At 40.1% G+C, this 12589-nt stretch overlaps 3 protein-coding genes across 11 annotated transcripts in view; all 3 read left to right on the top strand.

The window, feature by feature from the left end:
* LOC133511800 (plakophilin-4-like) overlaps window positions 1-6088 on the top strand; it is a 97883-nt gene extending 91795 nt beyond the window's left edge. For 4 of the 5 annotated variants that reach the window (XM_061840747.1, XM_061840745.1, XM_061840748.1 and 1 more), the window contains 2 exons: window positions 987-1051; window positions 3557-3840. In XM_061840747.1, coding sequence (XP_061696731.1) covers window positions 987-1051; window positions 3557-3802 — 311 coding nt within the window. In that variant the 3' untranslated portion in view covers window positions 3803-3840. Of the gene's footprint in view, window positions 1-986; window positions 1052-3556 lie in introns of all 5 variants that reach the window. The other variant, XM_061840746.1, reaches the window with a different exon arrangement.
* A 523-nt stretch (window positions 6089-6611) lies between these two features.
* Window positions 6612-8504, top strand: dap1b (death associated protein 1b). Its single transcript, XM_061840754.1, has 4 exons — window positions 6612-6771; window positions 7774-7870; window positions 8054-8114; window positions 8301-8504. The coding sequence occupies exons 1-4, from the start codon at window positions 6702-6704 to the stop codon at window positions 8415-8417; spliced, it is 345 nt and encodes a 114-aa protein (XP_061696738.1). The 5' UTR covers window positions 6612-6701; the 3' UTR covers window positions 8418-8504.
* A 3254-nt stretch (window positions 8505-11758) lies between these two features.
* The window catches only part of tanc1b (tetratricopeptide repeat, ankyrin repeat and coiled-coil containing 1b), a 129012-nt gene continuing 128181 nt past the window's right edge, over window positions 11759-12589 (top strand). For all 5 annotated transcript variants that reach the window (XM_061841730.1, XM_061841731.1, XM_061841729.1 and 2 more), the window contains exon 1: window positions 11759-12235. The gene's annotated coding sequence lies outside the window, so the exon portion shown is untranslated. The remainder of the gene's footprint in view (window positions 12236-12589) is intronic.

Here is a 12589-nt window from a genome sequence, read left to right as displayed (position 1 = left end):
ACTTCTACTTCCTGCTTTTCCTGACACCACCCCCCTCTCCTCTTAAAGAGGTACACTCATAATTAACAAACAGAACACACACCCGCAACTTTATATCTGCTGGCATGGCTGATGGAGCACACTCGTAACTTTATATCTGCGGGCATGACTGACCACATCTGCACATTTTTCAAATGTGAGTGATTTTCAGTTCCAATACTTTTGGAGGGGGCTGTATCAGCCTGTCTTATAGTGCCCTCAAATGGGCAAAGTTGGCATACCAGAAGAAGCAGTGTTCAATTGATGCAATAAAATGTTGTAATCCTTTGAACTCTACTTAATCATTGCATTTTCTGTGTTTTTTTTTTAAAGTACAATATTATAGAGGACTATTTTTCTTTTGTGTTGGTTGAGGCTGTAATAGATGAATGTCATTTGTATTTGGAGCTAGGAGCATGCTCACGAAACAGATTAAACTCCCATCTCAAAGCACCATTGTGCATATCCTTAAAATGTTTGTTTTAAGAGTAGCCTGGTCCAAATTGTGCATGTGATTTCCTCTTCCGTGGATTCCTGATGGTTGTTCCCAAATATGCCAGTATGGCTCCTGTTTTGGATCCCTCTCCTCTTAGGGGCTTTGAATCCGGCCCTTGACAGTTTAGCACGCAGCACTCAAGTGGACTCGCTAGCCCGTACCGGACCACACAATGGTGTTATTGTTACAAGTGGGGGGCGCCAAGTGGGTACGCCAGACCAACAGGTCCCGCTAGCCCACAGTGTTGGCGGGACAGGGGGAGGGTAGAATAAACATAACCAAAAAGGGAGTTTGTGGCTGGCGAGACGGCGTGCCACCGTAAATCCCGATACCCGATGGCTGTGTAAACAGTGGAAAGCAGCAGTTCGGCGCTATGATTTCCCTTTTGAGCACATAACTTCTCTTGATCCTCCCTCTGTGGAGATGCGCATTCCATTTCCACTTTCGTGAAAATTTTGTACTTTGATTGCAGGGTCTGGAAAACATTCTCCGTATTACTACCCGTCACCCACTCAGGAGGAACCCAGAAGAACACAGGTGACATCAATGCACTTATTTTCACTACAATGTGTAACTCAGCATATAGTACGCTTGTCTATCAAGAATTTTGACTGCATCCATGTAATATTAGAATTGTTTTTTCTTCAAATATTTTTTCTTGTAGTTCATTTTCTTCTTCTCAATATTATGGCATTTTTGTATGGAATATTGAAGAAATCATTTTTGTATTGCAACTTCATTCTTTAATAGTTTTTCTCCTAATATGACATTTCTGTGATGTGTAAAATAAATTCTTTGTATTATTTTATGTAATATACTAACCTTTAATATTTGCATTGTACTCCTGTTACAACTTTTTGCATGTAACGTTAGGAACTAATTATCCATATATGGTAACTTCAAGTTCTCCTCTTAATTTTCACTTTTTCTTCGATTTAATTTTTTTCACCTAATCTTACAACTTTTTTCTTGCAATATTTTAAAAAAACATTTTTTCTTCTATTATAATTTTTCCATCTAATATTTCAAGTTTCTTTACCCTAACATTACATTATACATTTGTTTGTATATTTTTATCTGAACAACACCTTTTCTTGTGAATTTCCTTGTATTTTTTTCTCTCTTAAATCTCCAACTTTTCTCTCACAAAATTGCACCTTCACTATTTTCAATTGACTGAACTCTAATCTCATCAAACTTTGTCCTTGTATATTGCATTTTTTCTCTACTAATATGACTTTTTTTCCAAGCACATTGAAGCAATTCCCACAAAACTAAAACTATTTTTAGAAAACTGCAACTTTATTCTCATAAAAGTATGACAGTTTTACAATATTTTTTAACTTCATAACATAGTTTTTCCTCTTAAAATTGTAACCCTATTCTCACAAAATTCCAACTTTTTTCCTTGCATTACAGGTGTATTATTGTAAAATTGTAAATTTAGTCTCATAAAACTATGACTTTTTATAATACAATTCCAGGTTTCATGTTTTTTTTAGAAAAAAAGATGGTTGTTTGGATGATAAATCCAAGTTAGGATTGCCTTGGAGCGACATTGAATTTGTTTGTTTTCAAAGTCAGAGAAAGAGGAGACCAACCTTCTTCTTTTTTTTTTTTGCCTAATAAATGAAAAATTATTACGTTAATTGAAATACGATGCTATTGACTATTCCATTTGTCGTATCTCTCTTGAGGCCTGTTAGGCAATACATCATAAAACTGTGGGAGACCAACCTTGGAAATCAATGATTTTGCCCTTGATGGTGTCTGATTGTTTGAGCGTAGACTGCAAAAAGAGACTTGATGTGTATTCACTGTGAATAAAAGGCAGAGCTGGCAGAGGCCGCGACGTGTCAGCTATTGTGCCAACCAGAGTGAACGTGACTGTCGGGATCGGGACGGTTCACGTCGGGGCCTCAGACACCTCTGACTGTGTTAAGTTAAAACAAAAGGTGCGATTGCCGAATAAATTTGGTATGACTACACAAGGTAGAAATTAAGAAAACTCATCATTCAAGGCCCTACTAAATAGCAGGAAAAAAAGGACACAAATAAAAACTTGAATGATGACTTTCATAAACAAGTAAATATTATACCATTTTACCATTTTAGGCATTGGAGAAAATGGTGTTGCGGTATAGCATTGTTTTTCACATCAAATCATAAATCCATCCATTTTTAATCAAATCATTCAAAAGTTCATCTTTAATCTTACAAAATGTAATTTTCTTGTGATATTCTCACCAGTCTATATAAATCACAACATCAGCCATACAAAAATAAATTTTTCTGTAATCCATCCATCTATATTCTTCGGCGCTTATCCTCACAAGGGTCACGGGGAGTGCTGTAGCCTATCTCAGCTGTCAACGGGCAGGAAGCGGGGTACACCCTGAACTGGTTGCCAGCCAATTGCAGGGCACATGGAGACAGCTGCACTCACAATCAAACCTAGCGGCAATTTAGAGTTTTTTTAGAGAATTAATGTTTCATGTTTTTGGGATGTGGGAGGAAACCGGAGTACCTGTAGAAAACCCACACAGGCGTGGTGAGAACATACAAACTCCACACAGGTGGGTCCGGAATTGAACCTGGGTCTTCGGAACTGTGAGGCCAACACTTTCCATGATCCACCGTGCCACCCTATTTTCTGTAATACTCTTTTTTTTTTTTTTTTTGTAGAATAATAGAACATTTTTCCCTGATGTTATGGATTTGGGCCTTAGTCAAGGTGGAAGAGTTCAAAATAGTGTAAGCAAAACAAAAAAAAAAAAAAACACCTTTTACTAGAAAGCAGACATAAAAAAACAAATGTCAGGAAAATCTTCATAGAACATGAACTTTATTCTGGGTTCATCAGAGGAGTTACAAATGGTGGTTTCATGCCTACGCCCATTTAAGTTTGAATATGATGTGTCTCAATACAGCCATATCTGCGTTTATAAGAGGTGTGCACACTTATGCAACCACATTATCTCAGTTTGTGAGATGTTCATTCTGTTTCATCTGTAATGTTGCCTCCGTATGTCTTCCTCTCAGCCTTTGTACTACGCCGACGACCCGAGCAGGAAGATGTACGATCCATACAGGATGTACGTGCAGCACCCGCACGGCTACGATGATGCCTACATAGACGAGGTGGTCACGTACGCGCCCGCCGTCGACTACGGTGGCCAGCTGCACACGCTCAAGGCCGCTAACAACTATGTGGACATCTACGCCAGCACACGAAGGCCCTCCTACCGGGCCGAGCAGTACCCGGGATCCCCCGACTCGTGGGTGTGAAACTCAACGATCAACCATGAACTTGGCTTTAAAAAAAAGTGTGTATGTGTGTTTGTGTGTATTTGTGTGTTTATAGCGTCTACACGCCCCTGTTCAAGTACCAGATTTTTGTAACATAAAAAAAAAATCGACCATGCAAAATTGTGACGATTGTGACTGATAACCTGTTGAAGTCAACACAAAAAAAAATATGTACACTGTATTTTAAAGAATGGGGATGTAACTACAAAAAAAGCCTACTAAAACATCTAAATTTTATGTGGCGTTATTCTGAAGCACTTTAAAAGATGCTAGATGTGTGCTGACTCAGATTTAACATGAGTTATGATGTGATTGCTTAATTCAGAATAGCTGCATCCCCATTTATTAGGGTGTGCACACCTATGCATGTTTATTTTTTTATTTCTGCTTTTGAAATTATTTTTATAATGAACTGTCCAGGTTATAGTTAACATTCTTCTTCTTTTCCTTTCGGCTTGTCCCATTAGGGGTCACCACAGCGTGTCACCTTAGATGAACGCATATTTGTTTGGCACAGTTTTACACCAGATGCCCTTCCTTCATCATGTGGGAAAAAATTGAAAATTCATTTGTGCAAAAAAAAAAAAAAAGCATTTGATCGGGGGTGTGTAGACTTTCATATCCATTGTACGTATGTAGGGGAGAGATAGCAGAGGGAATTATGGAATGTGTGCCAGTAGAAGGGAATTAGCTAAAGTAGTTCAGGGGGGTACACACATAGCGATTTTGAACGTCTTAATGGAGTTTGAAAGACCCCACAGGTGACGACCAAAGAAATCGGGAATTGGGGTCTTAGTGCCCTTATTGTGGGTGGAGTGCTAACTAGACAAGTGCTCTCCAACACCCAGTGGAACATTTGATATAATATACTGTAGACTGGGCGGCACTGTTGTGCAGCTGTAAAGCGTTGGCCTCGCATTTCTGAGGTCCAGGGTTCAATCCCGGCCCCGCCTTTATGGGGTTTGCACGTTCTTCCCGTGCCTGCGTGGTTTTTCTCCGGGCCCTCCGATTTTGTCCCACATCACAAAAACATGCAACATTAATCGGACACTCAAAATTACCCCCAGGTGTGATAGTGAGTATGACTATCGTCTGTCTCCATGTGCCCTGCAGTTGGCTGGCAACCAGTTCAGGGTGTACCGTAGACAGCTGGGATAGGCTCCAGCACACCCTCGATCCTTGTGAGGATAACCGGCTAAGAAAATAAATGGATGGACACAGTATACGGGACTCTCGTATTACCCAAAGATTGCACCAACTCATGGAAGAGAAAGAAGCTACTCCTAATTACAACAAATACAGTTAGCGTGATGTTGCACCGCACTTTAAAGAACTATTCTGTCAAAATATTGCTTAACATGAACTGAAAAAAATGTTGGGGGAGCATTGCACTACATGACCAGCACAGCACACCACACACATTATTTGTGATCATAAATATTGAACAGGTCAAAACATTTTGTAAGCCCAACAGCGTTTTTTAAAAAAAAGGTTTGTTTTAATTAATTTTGGGAAAACCAAGAAAATCAAATTCACAAACAAAAAGGGTCCAAATGTTTTAATTGCACCATTGCAGATTACAGTCCTATTTTTTATTGCTAATGTGACAGTACATTAAAAATGGCAAAGGCAATTAATTATGCTGTCAGGCTGACTATTTACAATTGTTGGCTGTGATCTCTTTCTGAGCAGATCAAGTCGGAAAAATTAATCGTAACACACCTACCACCAAAGGATAATATTTTCGAGACATTCGACAATCAGGCGTTGGCGGACTTTGACTGAAATCTCAATTTTATTTGATCGTATGTGTGTGTACCCCATTTTAGAGACAAAAAAAAATGATGTGGGGGGACAAAACTGGACATGATTGACAGTCCTGCTTTGTTTTAGATGTTAGATTTTTTTAATTTTTTTTACAACTTGTCATAGCACAGTGAGGGCATGAGTCATGTGATGCAAGGATTTGCGGGAAGAATCAAGATGGAGGTCGTTTGTATGTGCCGAAGCCAACATGGACAGGGGGAAAAAGACTACAAAAGGATGAAAGGGTTAGCTGTACTTTCTGTCGTAACGATGTTGTGGTTTCTTGTAAATACAGTACACGTGGCCTGGTTTACACTCGTCTGCACTGCTATACAAATCATGAACTTGTGCCATATTAAAGCTCTAGAGATATATATAAATATGAAGTATGTGGAGACAATAGTGGCATAAATACATAATACACACGTGATAATAAAAAGACAGTTTTGTTTTTTACACCTTGTTGCTGCTTTTTCTGTACATTGCTTGAATACATTCATGAGCGTATTATGGTAATAACAATTAGTGTAGTCCGAATTACACATGTAAACAGTTTACATGCTTACACACAGTGCTGTGAAAACTTTGCCGCCTTCTCAAATTCATATTTCTACATAGCTTCCCCACACAAATACGTTTTGTCTTGGTGCTTTATCTAATATAGGAATTATTTTGAGTTCCACTCAGATGAAAAGAAAAGTGAGGAATCATGGTCACAATTTTTTTGTCACTCATCATTTTATTGTTGTTGTTGTTGCTCAAACAGATTTTTAGTTTACAGTATATATATTTATACACACACAAACTTTTAAATAAATCAAAGTTAATCAGGGTAAAAAAAAAACCAACAATTATCATGTAGCTTATTGGTTATCATGAAGTGACCGGCGATTTTGTCCCTTATTTGGACCTAACAGGAAGTGCACAGGTGTCCCTGGTTGAGCGAACGATGTGACGTCTGGGGCATCGGGGCGTGACATTATGTGCAACGTCACCCAAGCTCAACATATAAAAAGTGAGCGGAGGGAGAGGAGATCGGGTGCGTTCAGTTTTTCGTTCAGACAGCGGAAAGATGGTTCAACAAGGCAGCAAAAGAGAGCCTAAAGACGGGCTTCTGCTTAAAGCTGGACATCTCCCTGCTGGTAAAAGCCATTACACCTCCCCACCCCCACACACACACACACACACACTTTTTTTTTTTTAAACCCAGTTGCGGAACTTATACTTGTTCATTTGCCAGAACACGTTATTTTATAATGGCGTCCTTATGTAACGTAGTCTGCTTTTATTCAAACCACCTTCCTGTTGGCTTGAAGATTTCTCATTTGTTCTTTGCGTCTGTCTGTCATTGTTGTGCTTTTTTTTTTTTTTTTTGCCGTTTTTCATTCAAAAAGGCAAACACCATTTGCTTGTACTGTATCGATGTTTACTGCAAATTAGTACTTCAATAGTGGAATTTGAAGATGCGTGAGTTTCTTTCCTCCCTTCTTTTATGATTTGAGCATTTGTAATTCTGCCTAGCAACAAACATCCGAGTGAGCGTGTGACATCACACGCAAAGCAGATCTAAGCAATTTTTGCCAGGATACTTTCAGGCTGCAGAGAAGATACCTGCTAAAGTGAACTTAAACAATGCTTTTCAAAAGCTGTTGTTTTGGGGGTTGCGCCCTCAGTGTACGCCTCCACGCCGCTCACTTTTGGGGCAATCCAACTCAAATAGGGAAAAAAGGTTTTGTCGGTATTTCTCTGAAGCCATTTTTACGGAAGTGTATGGCGGTAAATAGGCTTCCGTACATTTGCAAATGTATAATTTCCAGCAGTGTGCGCGCGTGTGTCGTCTGGGCCTGAGCTGTGAATGACTACTTCTGCAGGAGCGTGGACTCTCTACTTTTGACTAAAGTTCAGAAAATTCCATCAGTGACTGGCTCTTCTTTCCCTAATGAATGAGCATTGATTTGTGTATGAAGCTTTAAAAACTGACATTGGGTTTTGGGTCATGTGTTTAGCACCTGAGCTCTGCTCTCATCTGCTGCTTGTTTTTGAAGGTCTCTACCACCATCTAGCATGCAAATCTGCACATAGAACTGCTCACCTGTTTTCTGGCTTTTAAATTTTATTTTATTTATTTTTAATGTTGTTGCCAGTGAAGGCTGGAGGTAAGAGAGTGGCCAAGAAAGCCTTGGAAGAAGCCAACACCCATGGGACCCTTGAGAAGGACACAAAAAGGTCTGACAAACCCAGGTAGGTACTGTATGCCTGCGCTTGGACTTCATGAGGTGCACCAGCTGAGCCATGTACAAAAAAATGTACGTTCTTGCTTCATGACTTTTTTTTTTTTCCACTTTATACAATTGCATTAAAAGTGGCAATTTTAACTGTCTGTACATAATATTGTGGTCAGTGAGTGTGTATGCATTTCCTCAGGCCTCTTTCCAGTGCCAACAGGATACAACAAGTTGGTCTTCTGGCAGGAACTCTTGACAAGGTCAATTCCTGACTCATGAATGCATTTATGCAGGGACAGTGCTTGGGGTGTCTGGCTCTCAGTCAAGGGGGTTTGACTCTATACCTTTGTCTGAAGTTTTCATGTTTTTCTCCATGTTTCTAAAATGTATTTTCTGTGACTGGTTCATGTTGTATCCCACTCGTGATTCCTTTTTGGAAATCTCAGCTGAGACACGACTTTCCCGAGACCCCTGTGAGCGTGAGGCACAGCGGCGCAAGACCCTCTGTGGAGAAGCCCCACTGCCCTCGGACCTTCTTCATCCAGCAGCCCAGGAAATTCTGAAGCATGACTTGTTGACACATTGTAGCCAGGTGGTTTCCTCCTTCAACTGTATGCTCTTCGGGTTGTGGGGGAGGGTTCCTGTATGCTCATCTTTCTTTAGCAGCTGTTAAACACATTTGTGTGTGAGGATTCTGTTAATGTTGAATCAAGTTTTTTTTTTTTTTTTTTTTTTTTTTCCCTTGGCATATTATGTATTGCAATTAATGAGCAACATGATTCAAAGTCTGTCTGGAGATGTTAAATGTATAATACAATAAATTTTTGCCGCAGATGTGAGACTCTGGATGATCAAATTTTTAAAATGATAGAATGCTACCAGCTGGTGAGTGTTTACTTGCAAGAAAGAAACAACCACTTCTGTCAAGTATCTGTCCAGTGGGATTAGAATCAGGTTTTCAGCTTCATTGTGCAATTTTCATTAAACCATGAACTGGCAATAATTACAATTACTTTACCTTTATGGTAGAAGTTTGGAAGTAAACCAGCATCAGAAATATTTCCTCTGGAGTGTCAGTCATTTCTCACAAAACTTTTTTTTTTTTTTTTTTTTTTTTTTTTTTTGTCTGCAGAAAATGCAACTACAGTACCAGTACAGTATTTTATCAGTTCTAGGATGTTTTTAAATTTCTTCATAAATGGGACATTTTCAGTCCTATGTGGAACAGAGAGGGCTGAACTATGTTTTAAAAGTGGCCACTGTCATAAAAATACATGAGCAAATTAAGAAAAATGATCTTAAACCTGGCTGTATAAAAGGATTTCTGTAGTATCACCTCACCAATGGTTCAAAGGTGTAAAGCAATGTACTTTCTGCCTTTAAGTGGAAGAGTGTTTATTCTGTCACTATACCTCACTGACAGAGAACTGACTTCTGAATACATTTTTGAGCACTTGTAAAATTTGATCATTTCCCAAACCACACTGGAAGATTGTTCATGGCACACTAGTTGGGGATTCACACATCACTTAGTTTTTCATTAGGTTCAACTTTTAATGCAAAAGATGAGTAATTTGTATCAGGTAGCGTGATCATTGCTGATCCCTAGCTCTGACATTTATAATAATGCAAAAGACAATTTGGTTACTGTGTTTCGCCAGCCTTCTTTGGCGATGACGTTGTGCCCCCTTTGACCTTCCGTTCCTCCGCCTGCAATAGAACCACCTCTGTCAAATATCAAGGGGGCCTGTAGGTACTCATACTCTGGACAGCCCATAGGAGGGGGCTTACATATTTACATCCCCAAGTGGGACTGTGGAAGCTATCGCAGAAAAATGGACAGCATAGTGGTCACTAAACACCTCAGTGGCTGCTGTCCCGAAAGCAAATGTCAACGGTCCGCAGTGAGCAACAAGGTTCATAAGGATCAGTGAGAAAGCACTTTTAAGATAGATTCCCTTTTGTGTGATGACTACCACGGCCAGTGTTTGACCACCAGCAGCGTCTTGATAATCACATTTTTCTGCTAATTGTTGACAGGCAGCATGGTGAAACAGCTGTAAAGCGTCAGCCTCACAGTTCTGAGGTCCCGGGTTCGATCCCTGTGAAGAGTTTGCATGTTTTCTCCGGGCACTCCGGTTTCCTACCACATTCCAAAAACATGCAACATTAACTGGACACTCTAAATTGATCGCTCCGTACAGGGCACTTAACCACGCCTCCCGAAGTGACATCACGCCACGTGCGCTGACGTAAGACAAACAATTTGTAAAAAATGGCAAATACAATACAATACAATACACTGTTAACTGAGACAGACGCCATGCTTCTGATTTCATTCAAATCAACAATATATTATAGATTCTAAATACAATACATTCTGAACTGAGAGAGACGCCATGCTTCTGATTTCATTCAATCATTCACACGTAGCAATGTTATGGCTAGCGAAGAACGTCTCATTCATTTATACGAGACGTGTATTAAAAATCAAATTTAGGGCATACAGTCTGGTTAAGCTTTGGCCGCGAGCCAGCAAGAAAGTGACACGTTTGTAGAGTCCGATCATCGCTAAATCTCGTTCAACAAAGAATAAGTGTGTCAATCGTTCACACATAGCGGTGTTATGCTAGCGAAGAACGTCTCATTCATTTATACGAGACGTGTATTAAAAATCAAATTTAGGGCATATCTTCGTGCAAACACAGTCTGGTTAAGCTTCGGCCGCGAGCCAGCAAGAAAGCAACACGTTTGTGCAGTCCGATCATCGCTGAATATCGCTCGACAAAGAATAAGTGTGTCAATCGTTCACACGCAGCAGTGTTATGCCAGCGAAGAACTTCGAATTCATTTATACGAGACATGTATTGAAAATCAAATATAGGGCATACCTTCGTGCAAACATATCTGTTCCGGTTGATATTAGATGGATTTAGTTGATGATGCGGTCTTCCACAAAGTTTGATCCATCGAAGGCATTTTTCGTACTGGGTCTTCGGTTTTGGAAAGGGTACGAATCGAACTCCACCAACTAGCCTTTCAGGATACCTGTCGTCACTATTACAAAGTCCGTGACTACACCTCTTAACCGTATTTTTTGTTAAATAACTCAAATACGCGATAAAACGCTAACAAAACCTATACTGGACCATGCAATGTTGTCTGAGAAAATGGCTGGAGCAAAAACGGGCTTTGGTTTATGCAGATCTCTGGCCTCTGATTGGTCAGTGACGCGGATTGCGCAATATCCACGGAGGGGTCAATTCCCCCTAGGTGTGATTGTGGGTGCGGCTGTTTGTCTCCATTTGACCTGCGATTGGCTGGCAACCACTTCAGGGTGTCCCCTGCCTCCTGTCTGTTGACAGCTGAGATAGGCTCCAGCACTCCCACAACCCTCGTGAGGGAATGTGGCTAAGAAAATGGATGGTTGGCTAATTGTTGACAATGTTATCATTCATTTTTGACCACTTCCGCATTTTGTTCTCTCAGTTATGTATCTTTTAAACATGTCCTATTTCGTTTTAAAGGTAAGATAAATTTGAGATGTAGCAAAACTAATATGTAGCAAAACATGTTGATATAAATTTGAGTAAGTAACAACTGAAATATGAGTTCCATTAAAAAAAAAACTGAAATGCAAACCAAAATATTGGAATGTGGGATGTAGCTATGGATTTAAACTTTATTTGCAGTATTTTTTCGCTTTTTCATGTATCGTACCGTTTTTTTCCTATACTTTAAGGCGATTTTTTTTCTAAGTAGAATTTGTTACAATTTAGAACGCTACAGAAACACGAAGTGGCACCAAACAGTTTTACCACAAGATGTCGCTGCAGCCTAATGTGCAGCCGATGTCAGTCTGATTATATTTGAATCGTTTCTGCAGATTGTCCTCTCTGTTCCGACGGAGTTCTCACGCGAATACATGTACGTACAAAAGTCTGTAACATAACGTGGTAGTAACGTTATGATTACAGTTTTTTTTTAATTTAAAAAACGTATTAAAAAACGCCGTATATCTGCACAATCCGCACACTGTCGTTGTTTGACGTTCGTAACACAAAAACATCGTGAATGAATGAATCCCAATGGAAGTGCAGCATCAACGTGTCGTACTGTGAGGTGCTCATTGAGCGCAAAGTGGAGAAGGGTGGAGGATTGGAATGATATGCTGCTGTCAGCTGGCCCTTCGACGATGAGCCTCCCGCACAGATGACCTCATGCTGGGAAGGAGGAGTCCAGCCCGGGCAGTCTCCCTTGGTCCTGGAGCAAGTGGGAGCAGAGTTTGGTAGTGTGTGGAGTACTGTCAAGTATTGGCGGACGTCTTTTTTTTTTTTTTTTTTTTTGAAGAAAGGGAATCTACTCCCGTTACATTCATCAGGTAAGATACATATTTAGTGTTGGGGGTTGTGACATAAATGCTGAAAGTAGCGTGTATGTCGTTCGTGGGCGAACTGTTGGGGCATGCCCGTCAGAGTTGCCATCAAAACCAGCGAGACTGACAGTGACTTGGGGGGTTTACGTGAAACGCGTTTTTTTTTTAAAGGATTTTAAAACGTAGTCTTTCTCTGAAATTTCTTCTTACAGGTCGAGATTAAGTCTACTATCTTGGCGAACTCTGTTGAATGAAACTTTCGCTGTAGCGCCCGTGAACGCAACACCCAGGTCAAAGTGAAGGAAGCTAACGTTAGCATGCTTTTTTCCAGCTTTATAAATTTACTTTACATCCTAGTTG

The sequence above is a fragment of the Syngnathoides biaculeatus genome, chromosome 14, assembly GCF_019802595.1.
Source record: "Syngnathoides biaculeatus isolate LvHL_M chromosome 14, ASM1980259v1, whole genome shotgun sequence".
NCBI lineage: Eukaryota > Metazoa > Chordata > Actinopteri > Syngnathiformes > Syngnathidae > Syngnathoides > Syngnathoides biaculeatus.
The sequence above is the reverse complement of the archived record's forward strand: the minus strand, read 5'-3'. Positions and strand labels throughout refer to the sequence as shown.

What these genes read in the sequence shown, in the direction of transcription:
- dap1b (XM_061840754.1), top strand. Translation starts at nt 6,702, where the DNA reads ATGGTTCAACAAGGCAGCAAAAGAGAGCCTAAAGACGGGCTTCTGCTT. An exon ending in AGCTGGACATCTCCCTGCTG is followed by an intron (nt 6,772 to 7,773) that starts GTAAAAGCCATT and finishes TGTTGTTGCCAG; the next exon opens with TGAAGGCTGGAGGTAAGAGA. An exon ending in AAAAGGTCTGACAAACCCAG is followed by an intron (nt 7,871 to 8,053) that starts GTAGGTACTGTA and finishes GCATTTCCTCAG; the next exon opens with GCCTCTTTCCAGTGCCAACA.